Below are 26,525 nucleotides of genomic sequence, written 5' to 3'. Positions count from 1 at the left end.
AAAGTAAAAAAACTGAGACAAAGCAAAGCTAAAATCTTGATTAAGGTATTGTTTTCTACTTGATTGTTTGTCTGGTATTAACCCCTGCTTATAGAATGTCGGTTGCTGGAGAATATGTGTTCTGGTTTGAATGCTAAGCTTCCAAGAATTCCCTAGTGCTTTTGAAGTTAGTTTGGTCTAAAAATGCTAGGGAATTTCTGGCAGTTTGGCATTCAGACAAATCAGCCATCAATAGACACATAGAAATAAACCATATTACACACCATTCAAAAGAGACAATAAAAGAAGTTAAGAAGGAAACAAATACACCAGAAACACAAAGTGTTGAGTGGATGAAGAGAAGGGAATATCCTCTAGGCCAGACATGTCAAACACAAGGCCCGGGGGCCGGATCCGGCCCGCAAAGTGGTTTCATGTGGCCCGCAAAGCCATCCTGGAAACAGTGAGGGAACGGCCCCCACTGCCTTGGCCCTGGCTCAGACACCCTCCTTCTGCCAGAGACCCTCAGATCTGTCCCACTCCTGCCCAAGCCCCCATAGGCACCCTTGATGAACGATGTAGAGCTGGCCATGCCCACCCAGTAGGCCATAGCACTCTAGCCACGCCCAGCCAGTAGGCCACACCCACCCGGCCCCTTGAGGGCAACCGCAATGCTGATGTGGCCCTCAATGAAATTGAGTTTGACACCCCTGCTCTAGGCACACAACCTGAAACTTAAGACATCAATCTTGGTTAGATTTGATCTCGCAGCCTTTCTGATGAGACTTCATTAAACTGTTTCAAAATGGCATTAGCAATTCATACTTTTATATTATGTCTATTCTGGACTAACCTATACTTTGTAAGAACAGAGAATGAGTGCTAGGTATAACCTGCGCAGATCAGAATTGTCCCTCCTTCCTCTTTGGCCTAGTTGTAAAATAGAATTCTCTCCCCGAAAGAAGATTACACAAATGTGAAGCTAACACATTTTTTAATGATTATTTATTTAAAGGGATTTTTCCATCAGTAACTTGTTCTAGATTTTGCTCAGGTCACTGTGATTTATTATCTCTATTTTCCCCAAGAGTTTCTCTTCTTCCTGACTTCCTTACAACATGTCAGGTGCTTATCTCCTTCGCCTTCTTTAAAAAAAAATTGAAACATCCATCTGGCAATTGCCATGATTGGAGAGTCTGCAATACTAAATGCATTAATGGCATGACAGCTCTATCGATTTCCTTTCTACCTCCACATAATGCAAGAGATATACAAGCCGATAGGCTGCCTCCCCCCCACACACACACACACATCCCTTGCTCTCAGAAGGGCTAGTGCATTTTCCGTAGCTCGTGTTCCCTCTCTCTGTCGCATTTTGATAGATGGGATGATGCTATCTCTCTCAGACTAAAGATGGATGCTTCCTTTCTCCAAAATAATTCCCCTAGATGTGAGGAAGTGTCCTCATTTCCTCTGTTGATGTAGCCTAAGTGGTCACAGTTTTAGAGTCTCGGAAAAGGTCAGATACCATCTCTATCTCCTAGTTGAAACTCAGCAGGATCTTTCCCACTTACGTTAAAGTGTTTTTAGAAAGATGTTTGATTTAATCAAGTCAAGGTCACACAGTGTGGCATTCTCCCTTCCCGCTTGGATTTTCACTAGTGTAATTATAGAAAGGAGTCTGTTTAGCTTCAGGAATGGTCAAGTAGAAAGGTCCCTGATGCCACCTACCAGCCATCTGTGGCTGCAACCATCGTTGTGTTGACTCAGACTATACCAATCCACAGCCCTAGGGCTAAACCATGGGTGTCCTGGCACACCTGAAACAAGAGATCATTCAGGAACCCTTAAACATAATCTGCGAAGTGATGTTTTGTTTTTCTTACCTTCAGTTTAGCATGAAATTGGCACTGACTTGGCACAATGCTGCCTTTTAAAGACAGGAGAGAATACCACACTGTGGGAAAATGTGGTGATAATAACATACACAGGTACCATGCAACTGTTTGGTTGCAAGCAGCTTTTGAGTCTATATTATCATGGCAAATTAAGTATTCATGCAAGTAGTCCTCAACTTACAACCATTCGTTTAGTGACCATTCAAAGTTACAACAGCACTGAAAAAAGTGTCTTAGGCAGCATCCCCACAGTCATATGATCAAAATTCATGCGCTTGGCAATGATCGTGATTTATGAGGGTTGCAGCATCTGGGCGGTCGTATGATTGCCATTTTCGACTTTCCCATATGGCTTCTGACAAGCAAAGCCAAAAGGGGAAGCTGAATTTGCTCAACGATTGAGTGATTCAATTAACAACTGCAGTAATTCACTTAACAACCATGACCGCAACCTTGCCCGGCAATGGAAACACTGGTTCCAATTGTGGTCATGAGTCAAGGACTATCTATACTTTATTTCAAAGTAGCCCCCAATTATTTTAGACCCCAACCCTTCTCACAATTAACCACGGGATTTTATATCTGTACTAATGCAAGACCATTTGTGCCAGAGCATGATCTGAAGATAAATGATGAAGGGATTTTTTTTCAGGAATTTTCCCTATAGCCTCTGGCCAGATATGGCTCATTATTTTGTCAGCTTCTCCCCCAACAACCACATTTGATCCAGTCCGTTCTGCTGACAAGAATTATCCTGCTGATGGAGAGAAAGAATCTGGAGCACATCTGCATTAATTCCTTCCAACATTCTCTGCAACTGAAAAGACTAAAAACAAGCTAATTTGATGAGATCTAGCCAAGTTGATGACAGCACACGTTCCTCAAATCTTCCTAGCACCCTATCTGAAACAAAAGCACATTCCAGATTCTCCCACACTGAACACAATCCAGCACTGTTAGGCCTGAAGTTGGTCCAAGCCTTGCCAAATATTAGTCTTCTAAGTCACTAAAACAAAAGGTTGAAAAAGTGTAGCTACCCTATTAAGATGTTTTTCACAAGATAGGGAGCAATACCTGGAGGATGGACTAAAAATGTCTGAATCCAAAACAATATTGTAGCTGTCCTAAGGCCTCCAAATACGTTCATATAAGAATCCAGAACCATTTAAAAGCTGTACAATAAAGCTTCCTAAGGAATCTGGTCTTGGTTCCTCACTGTGTTCCTAACTCAAACCTTCAAGCTGAAGATGGAATTGTTCCAATTAAAAATCATGCCCAAATAGCACATGTTACGTTACTGGCTCATAAAAGGGTTCAAACTCAGGTTGTCTTGCTTCGTTGACTCTTCAGACAAATCCCAGACTTCTTAGCAAAAACGTATTGGTGCCGCCTGAAGCCATTGTGGATTCTCCCTGAATGTATTGATTCCAGTGACATTTGATCAGGCCAACACATCTTTCAAAGAAGTGTGCCACAGATGTGGCTCTCCAAAATGACCTCAGCCAGGCTCCACCATATGTTAAGTGAAGCCACAAAATAAGTCTTCCTCCTGCACACTATCTTTACAATATTGTCCCCTCCATAAACACCAAAAGATCTTTTATTTTTCCTCATTGTAATGGCCTCCACTCTGGTCTATTAGAGGGAAGGTTCTATAGCATACCGAAAGAGTTGTGGCTTTGTCCTTGAGGTGAGGGAGATATTAACTATGGGTTATGCGTTGCTGTGTTGCTTTTTTTTATATAGAAATTTATGAGAAATGTGGTTCTCTGGTTCTCTGTCAAAACTCTGATTAAACATAAGCAATTCCTCCAAGTGAGATGAAGTTGAAGTCTATTAACTAGATCATGGGTCCCCAAACCCCCAGTCCGTGGACCGGTACTGGGCCGCAGCATGCCTGCAACCGGTCCGCACAAACAAGCAAAGTCCCACCCACAGGATGCAGGCAGCACACAAAACCACACACACTGGTCTGCAGAAAAACCTTTCTCCACAGAACTGGTCCCTGGTGCCCAAAAGGTTGGGGACCTCTGAACTAGACTTTCATCCTTCAATACATCTCTTTTCTTTTTTCCCCTTTCATTGTTCCACCTCCCTTCCACCCCCTCCCACCCCCGTTTTTCCACTTCTCCTTTTAAATATGCACATACTGCTCTATGTTTTATTTTACTACTTCTTTGCTATAATTGGCTGACCATTACAGTCTTAATCCCAACAAACCGTAGCAGGCCTTCTGCAAATGTTAAACTTAATATACGGTAACATATTCTATTCTCTTAGTGTTTTAGAAATTTCAGCATTCTTATGCCCTTTCATAGTTATCTATCATAGTTATTCATACCATTTATAGTATTTCATATAAAATCAATTGCCGTTTTATAGGATTATTTTGCGTGTGAATTTATGACCTCTGCAATTTTACATTAATAATTTTATCTTTACCTTATTTGAGTCTATCAATATGGCTTCTTATTTTCATTTCTATTTAACATAATTGTTATATGTTCTATGCTGGTCTATGACCAAAATAAAATTGTTAACTTCTAAACAACTTCAAAGTTTACCAAATGTCACCAGAAGCTGCGACTGCTTCTCATGGCAATGATCATATTAAACAGCATTCACTTTGCAATTGAAAGATGTTGTTTCCAAAACAACAACAAAAATCATTCTTATGAAGTCTCTGTATCTCAGCTTTAGTTCCAGATCTATAAGATGACAGAGAAGGGGGAGGAGGTGTAATTTAGAGGCTTCAGTAAGATAAGAAAGATCTATTCAAAATGGAAATTATCTGAATTTATAAATGTGTTACCCATTTACATTCATTATCACCCTAGTAATCCTGAAGCAAGGTGCAAAGTTAAGATTGGCAATGTAAAATTGCATTTTAGGTCATGGATAATAATTAGGAGGCCTGTGAAAATCAAATGCTCATCTTGAATTCTTCACAGTGTTGTAATAGGGGAGGCGGTTATTCATAGTCAGAGACCCTGCTAAGAAAAGATTGCCTTTCATAATATTTGTATAGGTAGTCCTGGACTTACGACCATAATTGGCCCCAGATATAGGGACGCAGTGGCTCAGTGGGTTAGGACGCTGAGCTTGTCGATCAGAAGGTCGGCAGTTTGGCGGGTCAAATCCCGAGTGCCGCGTAGCAGAGTGAGCGCCTGTTACACGTCCCAGCTTCTGCCAATCTAGCAGTTCGAAAGCACGTAAAAATGCAAGTAGAAAAATAGGGACCGCTACGGTGGGAAGGTAACAGCGTTCCGTGCGCCTTTGGCGTTTAGTCATGCCGGCCACATGACCACGGAGACGTCCTCGGACAAGCGCTGGCTCTTCGGCTTTGAAACGGAGATGAGCACCGGCCCCTAGAGTCGGAAACGACTAGCACGCATGTGCGGGGGAACCTTTACCTTTACCTTTATAGGGTCATAGGTCGAGGCAGTTGTTAAGCAGGTCACCATGTGACCCAATCCAATTTTACAATCTTTTTTGCGGTTGTAAAATTCATTAAGCAAATCCATTGCAACCAACTGTCTTTTTTTCCAGAAACCAGAAGGAAACACTGGTTTTCAACAAAAGGCATTGTAAATTGTGGTCACATAACTGCAGGATGATGCAAATGGACATAAATGCAGGCTGTTTACCAAGCACCCAAAATGCAATCATGATGGTCAGGGGGGCTGACCATCAAAACTTCAAAGCTGGGGAGTTCTGTTTTAACTTTGAAGGGACGCTAAGTAACCAGTCTTATGTCGAGGATTATCTTGTATCTGTAACAGAGGGAGGGCTCCTATGAATTAAGCAGCACTATGGATTGATTTTGATTATCTTTTTTCCAATAAGTCAAAAGGAGGGAAAGTAGTGAGGAAACAAAGGAAAGTTTCTAAGGCAGAAGGATGTGATCTAGCCACATACAGTGAGTTAAGCTTATTGAGGATTAAACTCGCTGAGAGGGCTGGCCATTGCTACTGGCAGATGATATTGGTTCCATGAAATGCCAGGTAGTTGCACACAATGTAACGATTAATGACAGGCTAATAAGCAGTTCCTAAGGTGAACATGATTCCTGTGCAAGCCAAACTGGATTGCAACTATGATTAGTCTCCCTTTGGGGATGGATTGTTTTTCATTTCCATTTTTCTTCCTTGCCCACTTTATTTCAAAACTGTATTCAGGGCGCCCCCTTGTGTTTTATTTTTATCACTACATCCATGGCTCTGATAAAGGAAATGAGGAACAAAAGGGCACACAAAATAAGGACATGCAGGGACTTTGCATTAGCCCTAACTCTCTCCTTCTCCTACATAAAGTAAAGGCGGGTGACTGTAGACTATCATCTAACTTCAAAAGGCCTGTCTAAGCTATCACTTCAGGTTTCTGACACAAGCCCTCTGTCTTAAATCCTGGGCAGAAAAGAAGCCGACGGTACAAGGAGGAAAAGAGGTGGGATAGACTGCCATTGGCAATAGCCTCCAACAGATCATCCTTAAAGGCATGCAGTAAAAAAAATCCATTATGAAGATGGACAAAGTAGATGTCTAAGGCTATAAGCTCAAGTATTCCAAGTATTTTTACTACTACCTCAGTGCAACAAGAACAGATGGGCAGAAACATGCTTCTCTGTGGATAGGTAAAGATAGGGCATGTGTCCATTTTATCTAAGGAAACCTCTCCTGAAACAATTGCCATTTCTGATGGCCTAAAGATGCCCATCACTCTAGCAAATTTTAATAAATGCAGCTACTACTTCAACGTAATGTATATAGAGGCTAACATAATAGATAATGTATAAATCAATAGAGCAAAATATGAATGCTGTTCTATATTGATTTTTCTCAGGAATTCAAGTCACAAGTATATCCATTTATATTAAAGCACTGAGATCTGGAAGTTTATAACTGCTGAAAATATGAAATGGGATCTTGCCAGTTTAAATTTCAGTTCAGCCATAATTTCTCTCAGTTTCTTCAGAAAGTCAGTCCTAAACTCTTTCTGCAATTAGGGAAAATTATGTTGATTGTGCTAAGCTTCAATCAGGATTGCCAAGATCAAATGTGTGAACCACTCTGCATACATGAACGTTGTTGCTATTGTAGGTAGAGCTTTTTAGCAACTACAATTGGGATCAGCAAGTTGGTCATTAAGCGAAGCAGTTGTTGAGTGAAACCATGACTGTACTTGCGATTTTACTTCCGCTTTCCTTTCCTTTACAGACCTGTGAAAGTCATAAATGTGAGGATTGTTTGCAAATTTATTTCTTTCTGTCGTAACTGCAAATAGTCGCTAAGCAAGGCAGTCAATAAAAGAAAACTACGTGTACAATTATTGTAGACGATACAAATATTCCACAATTTCTGATTTAGGAGTTGGGAATCCAAACCCAACAAATCTGGAGAGCACTAAGTTAAAGAAAACTGCACTTACATGTGGCTCGTTTTCGAAATTGCCATCTTCCATTCCCTTCAATGCCAGGGAGTTGAATGCAGGATTTCTTTCTGAGATCCCTTGGTTCTGCCCAATCAGGCAATGTGATATGCTCCTGTCACGTTTTGCTCAGGTAGCTTATAATCAGGAAGTAAAGGATTCTGGACCTAACCACAGGGAGAGCACCACCCCCTACAGTCAGACAGGACTGGACACCTTTACTTTATCCATTCCAACCTAATTGGAATCGATCCAGTTCTGGAAATCAGTGCACACACAGTGTTCTTCCATAGCTACTTGGTTCTTGATGCAAGCGCCCATTGTCATTAAATGTTACCCTTGTGGTTTTTTGCTCTGCCTAATGACTTCAGACAGTTTTATCCCTCTCCAAATATATTTGTACACCCTTGAATTAGAATTAGAATAACAGAGTTGGAAGGGACCTTGTAAGTCATCTAGTCCAACCCTCCACCCCACCCCACCCCGCCCAAGCAGGAGGCCCTACACCATTTCTGACAGATGGCAGTGCAGTCTTTTGTTGAAAGCTTCCAGTGATGAAGCTCCCACAGCATCTGAATTTTGTATTTTGCCATTCTACAGAAAGCATGATATAAACTGGGTGGAAGATAATATAATAGCATGCATAATGTGCAAATTTATAGGAGTCTTGCCAGACCAATTCGTCATGCTAAACACTTATTTCTCAGACTAGATTCCTCAGAGGATGCTCAGTCCTATTCGTTTGTTTTCTTCTATTCCCCAAGCTTCCCTGCTCTTTCAATACATTCTGATATCTCCTTCAACTCTACATCATGTCTGACTGGTTCTTAGAAACCTTCTGCCTGCATAATTTTTCCATTTTAAGACAGCACTCTCTCCAACCTTCTATTTCATAATCCTTTCAGAATGGGTATAAACTACTATGGAAACCCACTTTTCTACAGTGTATTATGTAAATGCAGGGCTTTTTTTTCTCATAGAACGCTCAGAACAGAGTTCCGGCACCTTTTTTGGATGGAAACTTGTAGGGTAGGCAAGGCGGGTTGTATGACATGTGTGAGTTCCGGCACCTTTTTCTTTTACAAAAAAAGCACTGTGTAAATGTCCTACAATACATTTAAGGATCTGATTGCTTCCCATTTTTCTCTAGGGAGAGAGAACCCACATAATTACTGTGCCTCTGAAGCAGTGCCACCATCAAAATTTCTTGGATCCCACTGTTGTTAGATCACTGCTTGCCAATTCCCTCAGTTACTCCTCTAAAGTTTGGTCTAAACCAGAGGTCCCCAACCTAGGGACCGGTTATGTGGAGAGAGGTTTTTCCACGGAACAGAGGGGGCATGGTTTCGTGTACTGCCTGTGTTAAGCATTGGTATCGGTGAGGCAATGACGAGGCAGTGGTGAAAAGCAACAACACGTTTACTAAGTTAACACAGAAGCAGCACGAACTGCCGCTTAGCTTCTAATTATACGGACCACCGATAGGCGGCGGCCAATGGAATTAAAGCAGTATTTCCCCCTTAAAACACAAGCTAACAATTCTGGAGACAAGCAGTCTGGAGTTTAAACAGACTCAGCAATTAACTATTACTAACAGTTTCCAAGCAATTTACATCAGGGGTCTTCAAACTTGGCCCTTTTATGACTTGTGGACTTCAACTCCCAGAATTCCTCAGCCACAAGTCATAAAAGGGCCAAGTTTGAAGACCCCTGATTTACATCAATACATAACAGCCTGCATTCTGTGGATGGGGCTTTCCTTCTTTGTGTGGACCGGTTGCTGGCATGCCACGGCCCGGTACTGGTCCACACCCCAGGACCCCTGGTCTAAACTACAAAGAAATAGGTCTCTCTGTCACAGATTCCTCAATTACCTTCTGCTCTTTTTAACTATAAAGGCTAATGCAGGAATTTATTTTTATTTTCACGGTGGAGGTTGTTTAATTTTATGCACTTAATCCTTGCTGCTGCAAATTTTCGCTGCTGTTGATAGTGTGCGCATTTTGCGCGAAGTTCGCAGATAAGAACACAAGTAAGCAAATTCTCTAAAGCTTGACTTACATACAAGATGGATTTGACACCTATAACGTTTACAACATTCCCTGATCCCCAGCTACAAAGTGCTTACAACAGAGGAGTCTTCAAACTCGGCCCTTTTATGACTCGTGGACTTCAACTCCCATAATTCCTCAGCCAGGCATGCTGGCTGAGGAATTCTGGGAGTTGAAGTCCATGAGTCATAAAAGGGCCGAGCTTGAAGACTCCTGGCTTACAAGTTCCATGCATTTCCACTCCAACATCGCCCGGTTTGAGCTAGTTTTGCCGCGCTTATTATTGTGACCTTCCTCGGCATCCGTAGCTTAAGCTCCCAGCAAGGTTTAACAACCCGGATGCGGAAGTGCGTGTTCTTTTCTTTCTCGGGTGGCGTGGCTGTCGTTTCGAGCTTCTCGGTAAGAAGGGATTACGATCCGTTGGCATCCGTGGCTCGTCCAGGTGGGGGCAGCTGGGAAGAGGGTGGAGGAGGCGCGTTAAGGTGCCGAGCGTGTGACCGTGGATGCTTAGGGAGTGGGGAAAAGGGGGGGCGGGAGAAAAATAAGTCGGCGACTGAACCCCCCCTCCCAATTCCTGCAATTACTCGCTAACTGACCGATTTGATTTCTGTTCTGCAGGCAGCTGCGGCCAGAAGCCCTCGCCATGGTAAGTGGCGGCTGCTCCTGAATCGGTGGTTCTTTTGATGATGCCAGAGTTGAAGAAGTCGGTTGGAAAAAGATACAGAGGGGGGAAAAAAGCTTTTTTTTTTCTCCGCGAAGGGGATTTTGATAATGATGAAGGGCTAACATTTATTCACGTTACGCTAATGCTTAAATGTGTTCTGCGCTCGTACTTAGTTTTCACGCTTTTAAACAAGGCGGTTTTATTTTTTTCTATTGAGTGAAATTTAATATGTTGAACGCAAATGAAGTAAGGGAAATCATTTCATCTTATTTCTCTTTATTTATTTTTATTTTATTTTTTATTTCAATCCCACTTATATCCCGCCCTTCTCCAAAGACTCAGGGCGGCTTACAATTTAAGCACAAACCAATGTGCTTAGCAGTAGCCTTCATTCTATGTATATTTATTTTTATTTATTTTTTATTTTAATCCCATTTATATCCCGCCCTTCTCCGAAGACTCAGGGCGGCTTACAATTTAAGCACAAACCAATGTGCTTAGCAATAGCCTTCATTCTATGTATATGCCTGCTTGTTAGGGCTTTCGCCCCCCCCCCCAAGCGGCATTATTACAAAGTCAGCTTATTGACCCCAACAATCTGGGTCCTCATTTACCTACCTCAGAAGGATGGAAGGCTGAGTCAACCTTGAGCCTGGTGGGATGCGAACCTGCACTAATTGCAGGCAGCTGGTGTTACTTAAGGAGGCATTAGCCCACTGCTCCACCAAGGCTCTATGAAGGGCTAACGTTATTCACGTTACACTGATGCTTAAATGTGTTCTGCGCTCGTACTTGGTTTTCCCGCTTTAAACAAGGCGGTTTTATTTTTTCTATTGAGTGAAATTTAATATGTTGAACACAAATGAAGTAAGAGAAATCATTTCATCTTATTTCTCTATTTATTTTTATTTTATTTTTTATTTCAATGCCATTTATATCCCGCCCTTCTCCGAAGACTCAGGGCGGCTTACAATTTAAGCACAAACCAATGTGCTTAGCAGTAGCCTTCATTCTCTGTATATGCCTGCTTATTAGGGCTTTCAGCCCCCCCCCCCCGAAGCGGCATTATTACAAAGTCAGCTTATTGCCCCCAACAATCTGGGTCCTCAATATGTTAAATGCAGCAAATCCTGGGGGCATTCTAGGAGAATAGTAATGTGAAAGCAACTAAAATAAGTTTTAAGTTTTCAGATGTAGCTTGGCTGTTAGTATTGTAATCCCAGACCTAGGTAAACCATGGAAGTGGTTAGCCATTGCCTTCTTCCAGGATATTTTTTCAACTTACTGATCTAGCCAGTATCTTTAGTATTTCCTGGAAGTTTCCCATCAATGTAGTAGCCAGAGTTGAACCTGTTATTATCTGAGCCCAGAGAGGGTAACACAAGCCATCCCTGTTCGCTGTAAGGAAAGTGTGTGAAAGATACTAGCACTGGGGGAGAAGAGTTTGGTATTGGGAAAGACAGTGAAAATACAGGTGGTCCTCAACTTACACAACCATTTGTTTTGTGACCATTTGAAGTTAACAACGGCACTGAAAAAGGTGACTTACGACCGTTTTTCACACACACCAACCGTTGCAGGGTCCCCATGGTCATGTGATCAAAATTGAGTTTGCTTGGCAACTGTTTCATATTTATGACAGTTGCAGTGTCCCACAGTCATGTGATCCCCTTTTGCAACCTTCTCACAAACAAAGTCAATGGGGAAGGCCAGATTCACTTAACAACTGTGGCAAGAAATGTAAAATGGGGCAAAACGCACTTAGTAACTGTTTCGCTTAGCAACAAAAATTTTGGGCTCAATTATGTTGTAAATCGAGGACTACCTGTACTAGCTTTTTTGAAACATGCTGCTTTTGATTGAGACCTTTGCTGGATAAAAGCATAATGTAACCCTCCTTTTTGCTATAGCTAGATATTTATTTACGTGCATATGCCTGTTGCTTGTAGATAATCAGAATAGGGTAGAATATTCATTCATTTTGGTAAGTTTTGAAGGGAGATGAAAATCTTTCACTGATTGATCTTCGTCACTTTACTTACTCCAAGTTAGGTGAAAGGTTGGAATTACAAAGGCATCTAAAAAGTCTTAGTTGTATAAAACAGGGGTCCCCAACCTCCGGCCCGTGGACCAATACCAGGCCGTGGCATGCCAGCAACTGAACCACACAAACAAGCAAAGACCCATCTGCGAGATGCAGGTAGCACACAACACCACTCACTCTCCGGTCTGTGGAAAAATCTTTCTCCACGGAACTGGTCCCTGGTGCCCAAAAGGTTGGAGGCCTCCGGTATAAAACACTAACCAAAGCCTGTCAATCCATCGGCCTTTCCAATTCTGGAACAACAGGAAAGGGTTAGGATTATAGCTTGGAAGACATTTGTAGCAGTTTCAACAAATGTTCCATTAGTGATCCCAGCCAGTCTTTTCATGGGGATGGGATGGGTTTTTATAGACATTGCTGTTTGAAGATAAGATACCTTTAGTTTTCAACCCTGTTTTCTCCCAAGTGACCTTTGCCTTAAAAACAGTTTATGATGGACATTTTTATTGGAAAACTGTCAGGATTGCTCCAAACAGCATTCAGCCAATCCCCCTGTGTTCTCTTCAGGAGAAAAGGGATGTGGAAGTAGGCTTGTCCAGATGACTGGACGCGATTTCTGGAAGTTGTAGGTGAGAAAGCTCAAGCAAGACTTAAGAGGCAAGAATTACATAGACAGCAGTAAGATGTCTTTAATGCTAGTATTAGGAGCAAATATGGAAACTCAGAAGAATTTCCAGCCCTCATTTGTTAGCAAAGTCATTAAGGTGAAGGCACTCAGAATATTGCGAAGAGTTTCCCAGATTTCTTCCCTCCTGCACTAAGTTACAATTTATAAGATAAGATACCAATAAGCCCTCCTAGTCACTGGGTTGTTTATGTCTAACATTCATTGAGGGGTCCTTGGTGCTCTCTGAGCTTGGTTGTTTACTTGCAGACATTTCATTATCCAAACTAGGGAACATCATCAGTGCTAGTCCTAATGATGTTCTCTAGCTGGGGTAATAAAAACATCTGCAAGTAAACAACTACGCTCAGAACACCAAGGACCCCTCATTTCAGCTCTGAGCTATAAATATTCTTTATTACTGACACTCATTCCTGTCAGCCTCCTTATAAGCTCCGACACACTACTTGTTGCTAAAAATGAGTTCATAAAAGTTTCAATTTTCTGTTTGATAGAATGGAGTGGCAGAAAAGGAAAAATTGTTTGGGCTGCAGAAATAAAATATATTTTCACGTTGTACTAGATGTCAGACTTACGTTGATTCTTCTATTTATTACAGCCTCGAAAAATTGAGGAGATCAAAGATTTTCTGTTGACTGCCAGGAGGAAAGATGCAAAATGTGAGTAGCAATTTCGGCTCTTTGCTTTCTTTCGCTAATTATATTGGTTGTGTGATTTAGTCTTGTATTTTAGTTAATGCTGAAAATATATTTTGATTAGTATGTTCTAATGGTATTCTTTAATATTAATTGTGGGCGCTGTCAACTTTTTAAAATGTTCCATAGCAACCCAGGTCTTGTCCAAATACTGTATTTGGAGAGCCATATCTTAGCCGTGCATTCTTTCCCTTCATCCATGTTTTAAAAGCAATGGCTCTTTTTGCCCTTATTTTTAAGTGAAGTCTCTGAATATTTTCTCATGTATAAAAACATCATTAAGTAAATGACTGGAAGCTTAATAGTGAAACATTCTCCAAAGCAGTTTTAATTTACATCATTTAGAGTCATTTAAAAGCCATAAAGTTTGTAGTACCTTCATTGGCATTACTTAACCATGGTAAATTTCTAATCAGCTAAGAAATTGCCATTAAACATATTTTTAATGCATGTTTGATTTTAGAAACAGTTTTGGGAATTGTTTTATGCTTCAATAAAAGCTTTTCTTCATAATGGTTTTGAAATTTAGAAATGCACTGCACAACTGCATACAAGCTTGTGAGCCCTTTAGAAATATGCATAATTGAAGATTTGCTGGAAAAAGTATGTGAACCTGTACATAATAAGTCGTGATGTTTCCTGAAGCAGCAGTGATTTCAGCAAAGTGATTCCTGCCCCTGTTAATCCTATGCATTAGCTTAGCAATATTTTGGCCTCTTCCTCTTTATAGAGTTGTTTCAACTCAATGGTGATGAATAGGTACCACTGTAGTAGGAAGGTAACAGCGTTCCTTGGCATACAGTCATGCTGGCCACCTGACTCTGGAAAGTGTCTTTGGACAACACTGGCTCCCTCTGCTAAGAAACAGAGATGAACACTGCCCCCTCGAGTCAGATACAGGGGAAAATCTTTACCTGAAATTGCTGGCTTTGGGTCATGCCACAATTCATTTCAGTTAAAGTCAGGACTTTGATTTGGCCTTCTTCCCCCCCCCCCCCCTTCAGCCATTTTGTTGTAGATATGCTGGTGTACTTGGGATCATTGTTGTGCTGCATGACCCACATTCACTTAAGTTTCAGTTTATAGGCAGATATGCTGATAGGCTCCTATAGAATTTCTCAGTACAATCCAGATTCCATTGTTCCCTCTTGATTCCGAGAGTGCAGAGCAGCCCCAAATCATGATAGTGCAATTGACGTGCTGGTTGGGATGAGAATCGTTTGTGGAAATGTTTTCTCAAAATACAACATTTCTAATTTTTCCCACAGAGTTCCACTTTTGAGCCCTCTGTCCACAGAAAATATTGCAGTAACCTGTTGAATAGTTCCTTACGGAAGACCCATGAATAGTTTCAGTGGATATTGTAATAGCAGCCTGCAGATCCTTTGCCATCACCCTGGGTTCTTTGTAGTATCCCAGCGTATTGTATTCCTGAAGCAGTTAGTTTAGGTTACTCTTAAGAGAGCTAACTATCCTAAGGTTTAACATATTTTCTCTGAGATAGTGAATGTTCCCTCAGAATGTTCCTTAAAGGTGTAGTTCATATTTATTGGGGTAAAAAAAATCTGTTTATAGGTCTTAGGTCAAGCTGATATCACATTGCTGGTCACAGTATTGTAGGCTTACAGATTATTTTAAAGGGTTCACAGACTTTCTCTTAACACTGTAAGCCTCTGCTGTAAAGTTTTTAGTGCTAGTTATTAGTAATAAAATCACAGCAACTAGTTTTTGGCTTGCTTTTATGTTCTTTTGATACGTATGAATCTGTAACAAGTATTAGCTTCAAGGTTATTCCAGTAAGGTATTTAAAGAAAAACATTTTTTAAAAAGGTAGGATAACTTAGTTCTACTTCACAAGTATCACTGTTGTCATGAGATAAAGTAGATATAATAAAATATTCTGTCTCAAAATTGCGCTAAAGTCGGTTTTTTATTAGGCAGTTTCTTCCTTAGTATAATCAATGCATAATGATAACCCCAGTATTTTTGTACCACAGCTGTTAAGATCAAGAAGAATAAAGACAATGTAAAGTTCAAGGTGCGGTGCAGCCGATATCTGTATACTCTTGTCATCACAGATAAGGAAAAGGCTGAAAAACTGAAGCAGTCTCTACCACCAGGTAACTGAATTATTTGTGGAATTGTACAACATGTGAGAAAATTAATAGTAAGCAAATGGTCCCACATTTTAGCCAGTTGATCCTTATTGTGGTTTTAGGTGTACAATTTTGTCTATTTGTTCTTTCATAAGATGGTGGGTATTCTCATTGGGTCACTCTTTTTGCCAATCCTGTCTCACAGAATAGCAATTGCACTTAGACTTATATACTGCCCCATAGTACTTTATAGCCCTCTCTAAGCAGCTTACAGAGTCAGCCTATGCCCCCCCCCCCCCACCAATCTGGGTCCTCATTTTACCGACCTTGGAAGGCTTGAGTCAACCTTGAGCCGGTCAGGATCGAACTGGATTAAGCAGTGAGTTAGCCTCAGTACTGCATTCTAACCACTGTGCCACCACGGCTCTTATACTATATAAGATGCTCTGAACATTTGGGGCACTGGGCAAGTTTTGAAAAAAATAAAATCATTACAGGCTTCCTGAAAATAAATATATGAAGAAATAAAATCAATCTGCCTTATATGAAGAGTTAACATTACTTACTTAAGGATGCAGTGACATAAGTGAGGATAGATAGGTGATCCATTCATTTTAACAGGTCAAAGAAAATGGGGACACCCCCCCCCCCACTTGTCCTTAATAGATGGTGGGAGCCATCTGGAGATGAAATTCCAGAGCCTGGCAGCACTGCTATAAGTTTCTCTTTTTAATGTCAGCTAATCCCCCTTCCCAAGAAGTGGGAAGGGGAAGCCAGCAAAACAGTCATAGTTGGGAAAAATGGCCCTTTAGATATTTTAGTTGATAATGAACTTTGAACATAATTGCCAGCAGTTTGAATTGGTCCCAGAAACAATTGAAACAATTTAGGTAAAGTAAGCTCTATTTTCCTAAATGGAATTTCTCTTAAGAACCTGGCTATTATAGCATTCTAGGTTATTTCAAACACCTTATTTCAATCCTCCAGATGTGGAATATTAAGACATGAGTTATTTTGGCCACATCTTCTCTCTCCTGACCTAAGCTGGATGAAGGCATTCCCAATTACAGCTCATGTCTGAGGTCAAAGCCAAGTGCAAAGAAACTGCTGAGCTATGAACCTACATTTGCTATTTTATCCAGCATTGATTAAATTGTTATTCCAAAGTCAGCATTACTAAATAAAAATGCCTCTGTCACAGCAGAGGTGATTTAATCTTTGGTGATTTGCTTCATATCCAGGCATTGGTTCTGGATCTCTTGATTTAATTCTAGGGAAGCTATAAAAGAATCAGTCTAAATATTATCTGTATTTTGACACAAACTACAAATTCCAGCATGACATCTTCCAAGAGTTTTCTGGAACTGTCAGATGTTATGAATATAATGAACATTTAGTCACTCACTAGTGATAAATTGAAAGGCCATTATCTTCATTCACCAAGAACCAAACTATGTGCCTAAAACTGTTTTGAAATTAATCCTAATTTGTAGGTATAGTAGCTTAAAATTGAAATGCAGTTACTTTAAAATGTTTAAAAATTGAATCTGTAAACTGGCTGGAGTTACTTGATACTGTTGAATTAATTAGGCATTGCCTCTTAGAAGGACAATGTTTTTCCTCTGAGAAGAAAAATTATAGTTAAGGAAGTTTAATTTCCATTTATTTCAGTCAATGAGTATAGCATATCCTTTCAAAGCTAGTGAGATTTAATCACTTAAATCCCTTTGCATTGTGAATTGAATTACTGTGTTGTTTGCTTAACAAATAGAAGTATATTTTCCTTATTGATATCAAAATGAAAATTTGCTTCTAAGGGATAATTCAGTTTTAATGAAAACAATAAATTGGTGCTCAGTTCGTGTTAAAAATAGAGGGGGACTGAACGAAATGAAATGATCCCAGAAAGCAGTAGATGCATCCAAATAATACATATTTTGTATGAGCACTAGTATTGTTTCAGAATTGTCAACAAGGTGGGAGGGGGGTTAAAAATACAGAACAGATTTAAGGGGAATGACTGAAAAGCAATGTAATGAATATCCACAAGGGATGTGGCAGATGGGAGAGTTTTGAGTTTTGCAGCAGATACAAATGAAATGTCAGCCTAATAAGTTAAGCTTTTAAAACCCTATGTCTAAATGTCATTTGTGTAGCAGGGATATTGTAGAGCTGGAAGGTTGCATTTAGGACATCAAATCCAACATCTCTGCTGGATAGAATAAAGAGATGTCATTTTGAAGAACATTGTTGTTCAGTGACATTTATATCAAGCCACCAATTAAAAACTATGACTCTTCAGGTTACTTGCTTCTCTAGCTATGAGGCTGCAAATTATGCTCTTACACTTTCCAAATTAGACAGCTAGTGTTTTGGAAAATGGTTAAAAACAATAGTTTTACAAACAAATGATGAGAATATTGTCTCTTTGCTCTTCTTCAATGTGTGTTTCTTTTTTTTTCTCTAGGTTTGGCGGTAAAAGAACTGAAGTGAATCTGTCCTTAGAATTTGGCTGATGGATTGTAATAAAGAAATGAACTTTCTCTCTTGTCAGTGTCATATTTTTCTGTAAAGCTTGGGCAGGAAATATAACTGACCTAGCAAGCATTGACCTTCCACAGAGTGAAATCAATAGGCATAGGCAAAAAGCATCTGTTCTTAATTTTGAAATAGGATTGATTTGAGTAGTGCCATGTGCGGCTCCCATCTACAGTTCTTGTTTAGAATAGTTACAGTTCTGATGCATGCGAGATGACCTCTTGCAAATACAATTCTAGAATATTAGTAAGATGCAAGTTGGCATGAAACCCCTAAATCCCAAAGCAGGCATACTTTAGATCAGGGGTGTCAAACTCAATTTCATTGAGGGCCGCATCAGCATCGCGGTTGCCCTCAGGGGGCCGGGTGGGTATGGCCTGGGTGGGCGTGGCTATAGTGGGTGTGGCCTACTGGGTGGGCGTGGCCAGCTCTACATCGTTCGCATCAAGGTTGCCTATGGGGGCCTGGGCAGGAGTGGGACAGATCTGAGGGTCTCTGGCAGGAGGAGGGTCTCTGGGCCAGGGCCAAGGCAGTGGGGGCCGTTCCCTCACTGTTTCCAGGATGGCTTCGCGGGCCTCATGAAACCACTTCGCGGGCCGGATCTGGCCCCCGGGCCTTGTGTTTGACATGTCTGCTTTAGATGTATTGGGAATTTTAACCCAATGCATCTGAGGAGGCCAGGCTGGGGAGACTGTCCAAACAGACCAAGTTTAGGAGGCATCTCTGTGTTGTTACGCTTGATTTTTGTAAGGTGAAACATGTAATAATAGAATTGTCAATGTATGCAATATTCATTCGAGATCTTGTTTTGTAAGCCTCTTGCTGGCTCTAGAAGATGTTCATGAATAATGCAGGGGATGGTCTTCAGTATATAAGGAGTATGTTTCCATTGACCACTGCCAGCTTTCTTCCCATAGCTGAGTTGATTCTAACTACTGATCTGATCATCATGGTAAGCAGGAGTTCTAAATCTTATAATTAAGAGATGCATTTTAAGATACGCTGTGATGCCCATAGGCGCCAATGTACCTACAAATAATTCTTTTGCAGCTATCAGACTTCTTGCAGACGTCTTGTTTTTCATATCTTCTAAAATGGAAAACTGGCATGCCATGGAGCTTATGCCTCTAGCATTTTCATTTCCAAAAATGTTTATTGATACTCGTTAAGCCCAGAGGCAGAAAATAAAAATAGCAACGCTGTATTTCAAGGTGTGTACTTGTCCAGAAGAAAGATACCGGTAAATTCAGATAGCAGATTCTTGCAGAGGAGTGGCAGACATGTTTATTGGCTGCTTGCAAACCTAAGTCTTCATGCTAGTTTACCAGTGAGGTTTTAAGTTACAGTGCTTCAATATCCTAATGTCCAATGAGATTTCTGCTTGCCATAATTACCAGATCAGTGGTTAAGACCCATTTGTTTATAAGAATTTTCTTGAAAACTGGGATTTAGGAAAAATTGTTTCAATGTATTACATTTCTAGATCATTACAAACATACCACTCAAACGTATAACTGTTATTTAATGTGTTGTCTAAATTATAAATATTCCATGTTAAAATGAAAAAGACTTAAACAAACCTTAGTTTGCTGGCTGTACAGCCTTGATGCGGATGATCAGATTTTCGTAGTGTCTACCAAATTGTAATTTAATCCTAGAGATTTTGTACCTGTTTTATGAGATGATTAAGATATTCGACTGGGATGGCCAGGTTCAAGTTCCAACTCAGCTATGGAGCTCACGATTGTTAAATAGTTTGCTCTTAGCCTAATTTATCTGACAAGGTAGTTGGGATAAAATAAGAGATGATACTCCTCAGACATACACACAATTCTATGGATTCAGAGGAAACCCAAGATATAAATGCAGTAAGCACCGATAATGACTTCCTCTGTCTTTTTTTCTAATTTTGAATATCAGTCCTCCAACAGGTTAATTGTAAAGATACAAGCTAAGGCTGTTAGCTGAGCAGCATTTTGATTAAAATGTAGCACCGGGTATCTTAAGTACAATAAAGGTTGATAACTCTTCTGCCGCAAAAAATACAGTGATGCTTAAAAGTTTGTGAACCTTTTTTGAATTTCCAATATTTCATAAATCCAACCTAAAAATTGATCGGTCTCTACATGTCCTAGAATAGAGCCCAATTAAATGAGTCTAAAACATACTAGTATGAATAAATATAGTTTGGTTTTACAACAACTTACACATCTTTTCCTTTGTGAATTATAACAACTTGCAATACGTTATTTGATGACTCATCATCCTAGAGGAAAAAGAAAAAATCCCATTCCTCAGAATTGCAAATATACATTCAATATTATAATTATGGCTGCCATTATCCCATTAATAAGAAGCCCCTAGTGCATGTTTTGTGAGATTAATTTCTCAATATTATAAAATAGAAGTGGCCATTACAAAATCAGGCAGAAAGGTAATCCATTGGAAACTTCAGCTACAATTCATATTCGGTCAGTTCACTTTTCTGTCATACCACTGACGTAGTGGTAGTGCTTCCTACTGCATATTGTTCTGTGCTAGAGAATTGTCAGTAAAAGACTAGAAGCTTTTTATCTGCCTGTGAAAATTAACATTTGTTGGTTGCACTCATTGTTCCAGTGGTAAAAGAAGTGGATGGAACACTATGCTGCGTGGGCATAAAAAGAGAATCAGCAGAGGATTTGTCAGTCCTGCAGGAAGAGATGTTAAATATGGACTTGAGTTACCATTTTCTCTAAACACTGTTTTTAAATTAAGCATCATTTTGAGTCACATCCTTGAGTAGCATTTCTCCCATCTTGTGTATTTGCAAAAAGGCTGAGATAGCCGAATTATCTCCTTTTCATCTTTAGTAGTGCAGCTGAAGCAGGCATAAACTGGTATTAAATGTTCTGCTAAGTGAGAAGAGCTGTTATGTGGTTATGCTGCTTTGCAGTGATAAATGGAAAATCTCTTAATTTCATTTCACAATGGGATACTATTAGCCTTAAAAAAAGCAACATACAGAGAAAGATTTCTATTACATACTTTTGCCCTTTCTGTCATCACTTCATGTAATTTTACCTGATTTTCATTTAAACACATATAGTTTTCATATCCTCCATTCCCTCCCATAGCATTGTTTGTAATTTGTTAATATTTTTTTTAAACTCCAGTAGTTTTTTTTTAATGGATTTTAAACAATGAGTACAAACTAATAATTCTAGAGCAATTCATCTGCTTTTAACAGAATGGAACTGAGATGCAATACCAAGAGAAATATAGATAGATATTTTTGCAAGTCATTTCTTCATACTTTTTGAAATAAAACATGGCTTTCATTCCAGCTTGCATTTCCACACATAGATAGGTATTAGATATAGCAGAGGAACTCCAAAAACAAATTTCTCAGCAGGTTACAGAGAGAAAAGGGATTTTGCTGCAATCTCCACGTAACTGAAGGAGATTTTTCCTGTGAAGAGTTCAGCTCATAAAACGTGGGGTCCAAAACATTATTAAATTCAGCAAATCCACTTAAAGTGGAAAAGAAACTCAAGTAGTTTTGCCATAGCAAATTTTGTCTTCACTAACAATAAATGCATGGGACTTTGGGGGAAATAACTTTTTTTAATCAGTTTGACATCTAAATTCGGTGGGTTAATCTCAGCATAGTAACTATTCAGACTATAGAATATACCGTACTTTAAATGAGTGTAAGCTTTAGAGTTTGTCAATATTTTTATTCCTGTGCCCTGGAAGAATTCTATGAAAATAGAAGACAAGCATTGGCCTAGGACTAGGTGACCACATTAGATTACAAAAGAATACAAAGATACATGAACTGACATCCACATCAACAAGACCAGGGGTTACGATAGTTCAGACAAATGACAAATCTTGGGAGAAAATCATGGCTGTTACACAACTTCCTCATTTGCTCAGTTTCTACTCCTGCTTGAAATGATTTGTAGTTTTAGTCTATAGACAATAATCAGATCAGGAAGGAACATACAAAATGAGAGGATAAGACTGAAGGATTTGGGTTCTCTTTATTATTTTTCACCAACCCTGCAGTAGCTAATGGAACATAAATCCCACCCCTGCATGTAAAGACTCCTTATTAGCATCCTAGGATGTAGCATTCCAATAGCCAGCTAATTACCATTCCCTTGAAAGGACCCTTCAGTTAGATGTTAAAGATTAATTGCATCAGACTGGAAGTCATGACCTCAGACTGGAAAATCTTTGGGATTTATACATTCTATTAACCAAAGAATATAAATTCTTGGAAGCTATAAATACAGACCATTGGTACAATGATTCATAAAGTCTACAAAGAATAGTCTGTTGTCTGGTAAGTTTCCTCTTTCAAATAAAAGTTTTGCAAAAGCTTTACACATATACAATTTGCTTTAAGCAATGCCAAGGGAGTTCCTTTTCACAAGTGAGACATGTGCAGCAAACGCATGTTTTCACCTTAGTAAAGTAATTCTCCTCTGAAGTGGGAGAAAATATGATAGAATTGAGAAAAAAAGTCCTCATTAAGCATAAATCACTGCTCATATTTAAGCTATTTAGATAATATAGGGAAATGAATTGTGACTCTTGCTTCATAAGCATAATTTAAATCTTTTTTTCCTGAATGTTCAAAAATAATAAAGTGAGTAATTTTTAAAAAATGAACATTGGTTTAATAACATTCAAAAATCTCTGATCTTGCCCAGAGTCACAAGTAATTTGTACTCTTCTTCCTTGCCAAGCTGTCCCTTGATATCATTAAGCATCCAGGGATCTGAAACACATATCTGATAATCTAGCAAATGAGCTTGTTTTTGTTGTAAACACCAGGTTTATCCAATTATCTTCCTTGAATCGTGTTGTACAATAACTAAGGATAATATTCAGTATTTTACCATTTGGAACTATTAATCCATCCCTGGATGTATATGTGCTGCTACATAGTGGAAAAGTTTGTCGTCTCCTTTTGAGAATCAATCAGGCTTAATTTATTATCTCACTGATTTACTACCCTTGAAGACTACCTGGAAACTGCAGCCAATTCAAATGCAATCTCAGACTGTGACTTAAAAAATATGTCTATGTACACTTCTGCAAGAGCTGCACTATTTGTTTCCAAGGTCAACTCAGTTTGATAGTGGACATCTTTAAAACCCTTCATCATTCAGGTTCTGGCTATCTGCAGGACCAGCTTCTCTCACCAGTCTGTTTCTCCACTGAGACCCAGACAGCATGGTTCCCATAGACCAGGGGTGTCAAACTCAATTTCACTGAGGGCCGCATCAGCATTGCGGTTGCCCTCAAGGGGCCGGGTGGGTATGGCCAGGGTGGGCGTGGCCTACTGGGTGGGCGTGGCTAGAGTGCGTATGGCCTAATGGGTGGGCATGGCCAGCTCTACATCGTTCGCATCAAGGGTGCCTATGGGGGCCTGGGCAGGAGTGGGACAGATCTGAGGGTCTCTGGCAGGAGGAGGGTCTCTGGGCCAGGGCCAAGGCAGTGGGGGCCGTTCCCTCACTGTTTCCAGGATGGCTTCGCGGGCCGCATGAAACCACTTTGCGGGCCGGATCCGGCCCCCGGGCCTTGTGTTTGACATGTCTGCAATAGACCCTATCCCCACAGGAATGCTCTATGCAGGAATCTCGGATTTATACCAGGCTGTCTCAGTGGGTCTTTTCGAGCTAAGAGAGCCATTTTAAGCTCTCAGATGAAGATGGTATAATGATTGATCCTCAACACATGGGATGTTATTTATTACAACGTTTATCTTATTATGCTTATACTGTTGTATAATCTACAGAATACAGAATAACAAAGTTGGAAGGGACCTTGGAGGTCTTCTAGTCCAACCCCCTGCTCAAGCAGGAGAGCCTACGCCAACTCAGACAAATGGCTGTCCAACCACTTCCACCTCCACTGATAGAGCACCTACAACTTCTGAAGGCAAGCTGTTCCAGTGGTTAATTATTCTCACTGTCAGGAAATTTCTCCTTGGATCCAGGGAGTTCTTAGATCTTATTGTTCTATATGTTGCTTAGAATCACACTTGGTAAAGGAGCATATATGTGTACATTTCTAAAACTAGATTACTATAAAACTAGATAGTAGAAATTACAATTCTTACTATCATCGTTCGGACATACTGTATTGTACAAAAGCCTAGCTCTCTAGGGAAGGCACTAATGCTGGGAAAGGTGGAAGGAAAAAGAAGAGGATGACCAAAAGGACTATTATGGTAGTGTTGAGTACCCAATTGGAACACCTACATGATCTGATGGATAGATTGTCATGAAGAAAAGAAAATCTATGTGGCTGCTAGGAGTTGAAAATGACTTGATGGCACATAATCAACCAACATGCAGGACCAGGTATTCCATTCTTGGAGAACTGCACAGTTGCCAAGCCTTTTAGGAAAGTACTCTCTAGTAAAAGACCAGCTCTAAAGAAACCACTTAAAATCGATTTAACTACGTTGTGTTGGCTTGCGTTCATTTTCACAGGTACTTTTTCCAGAAATCAAAAAGAAATCTCCTGCAGGAAAGAAGATGGCTTAAATGAAAATGAATTGGCCTTTCCTGCTTTCCTTATTCCATTAGTGTCCATTGACATAATATTATTTCACCATCATTTGTTTTTGCTGAATATCAGAATGGCAGCAGACAATAGTAACTTTGCCCAATAGCTGACTCTGTGCCCCTTCTCCATCTCCTTCGGCTAAATTTCTATAGATGAAAGGGCTGCCTGTTTGATGAACAGACTAGACCCAGAAGATCACTTATGTTTGGTGCTTAAATAAGTTATGAGATTATTATCCTTCTTTAGTGGAAAGTGCTTCCAAAGGGCAGCTTTACAATTACTGCAGAGCAGAATAACCCAGTCCTACACATAAAATTTAGCTTCTTGTCCGTAAAGTAAAGGTAAAGGTTCGCCCGCACATGTGTGCTAGTCGTTTCCGACTCTAGGGGCCGGTGCTCATCTCCGTTTCAAAGCCGAAGAGCCAGCACTTGTCCAAGGATGTCTCCGTGGTCATGTGGCTGGCATGACTAGACGCCAAAGGTGCATGGAACGCTGTTACCTTCCCACCGTAATGGTCCCTATTTTTCTACTTGCATTTTTACGTGCTTTCGAACTGCTAGGTTGGCAGAAGCTGGGACGAGTAACAGGCGCTCACTCTGCTACGCGACACTCGGGATTTGACCCGCCAAACTGCCGACCTTCTGATCGTCCGTAGCACATTTCAATAAACCCTGATTGTTATTTTACTTCTGGCAATAGCTTTGAGTTAGCTTGGTTTATATGAGCAAATAGGATTGTTGTCATAAATTGTATCTTATTGCAAAGAGACGTCTCTTGTACTGTAGTTTCTTTTAAATCTATTTTTTATTTATCTTTTCACTTATTATAAAATAGAAGAATAAATTTCATTTTATATAGTTACAACAGAAATGAAAATAGTGATAGCCTTGATGGTTGCAGGATCAGGCTTTAGGTTCATTCTTCACTCTCCTCTTCAAATTTATTGTGAGGCGGCTAAGCATCTGGCTCTTGTTGCTGCTGTACAGTTCTATAAAATCCTATGTGTACTGATGGTGCATAAAAATAATTCCGTCAGTGATTTAGAAGTAGATACGTTTGCCCTGACTGACGTATGCACATAACTACGCATAACTATAAGTGTATACACATGTAGATCCAGCTAAAACCCTGTGCGATTTATTAATTGAAATCAAATAAATAAATAAATTCCTGTAGAAAGAAGCTGAGGTGCACCCAATACACCAAGTTATGGCTTTTAGCTAAATATAATGGATCCATCCATTGCACCTTAATGTTTCAAGAAGGCTACTATGCCTTTTTAATACAGTATTGTTAGATTATATTTATCAAGCTAAAAATGGCTTAGCATTATGTGTGAACACCATCAAAGAGAAGAGCTGCATACCCAAACTCCATATACTGATCCAGAATACAAAGCTGCATATCATCCATCTCCTACAGGGATATTTTCATAGCACCCATTTTAGGCATGAAGAGAAAGGACATGTAGCAATCATAAAAAATATCTGTATTGTGTTACATTTGGCATTGTTAAAATTTAAATAATTAAATACAGCTGGGAGTCTTTTGGTGAAGCCCATTGAGGGATACTATCAGCCTGAGCTCTTGCTTATCAGTTCAGAGGCAAACAAAGAATATGAAGAAGACCTGGCAGTGAATCATCAGCATTTATTCTATCTTGGTTCATAGAGGGAGAAACAAGTTGTTTAGCTGTATCTGCAGATTTTTCCTTTTCCTTTATATGCATCTCTGTCCATAGTTCAGTCTTGTTGCTGGAGCTGATACCACAGACAAGCTGTGTGGTAAAATAGTTGGGTCTGATAGGGAAGAGGTCAAAGTAAATCCTCATGGAAAAAGTGAGTGTAGGGTTTACAGATAGTGCTCGACTTACAACCA

The 26,525-nt window shown here is 40.0% G+C and overlaps 2 protein-coding genes across 2 annotated transcripts in view; one reads left to right on the top strand and one right to left on the bottom strand.

The window, feature by feature from the left end:
- GPRC5C (G protein-coupled receptor class C group 5 member C) overlaps nt 1-26,525 on the bottom strand; it is a 420,745-nt gene that overhangs the window by 140,883 nt on the left and 253,337 nt on the right. The gene's annotated exons all lie outside the window — the stretch shown is intronic.
- On the top strand, nt 9,661-18,082 carry RPL38 (ribosomal protein L38). Its single transcript, XM_083351410.1, has 5 exons — nt 9,661-9,754; nt 9,974-10,001; nt 13,347-13,407; nt 15,441-15,563; nt 18,007-18,082. The coding sequence occupies exons 2-5, from the start codon at nt 9,999-10,001 to the stop codon at nt 18,030-18,032; spliced, it is 213 nt and encodes a 70-aa protein (XP_083207536.1). The 5' UTR covers nt 9,661-9,754; nt 9,974-9,998; the 3' UTR covers nt 18,033-18,082.

The sequence above is a fragment of the Vipera ursinii genome (genome assembly GCF_947247035.1).
Source record: "Vipera ursinii genome assembly, chromosome: 2".
NCBI lineage: Eukaryota > Metazoa > Chordata > Lepidosauria > Squamata > Viperidae > Vipera > Vipera ursinii.
This window is presented reverse-complemented; position numbering and strand designations above follow the sequence as displayed.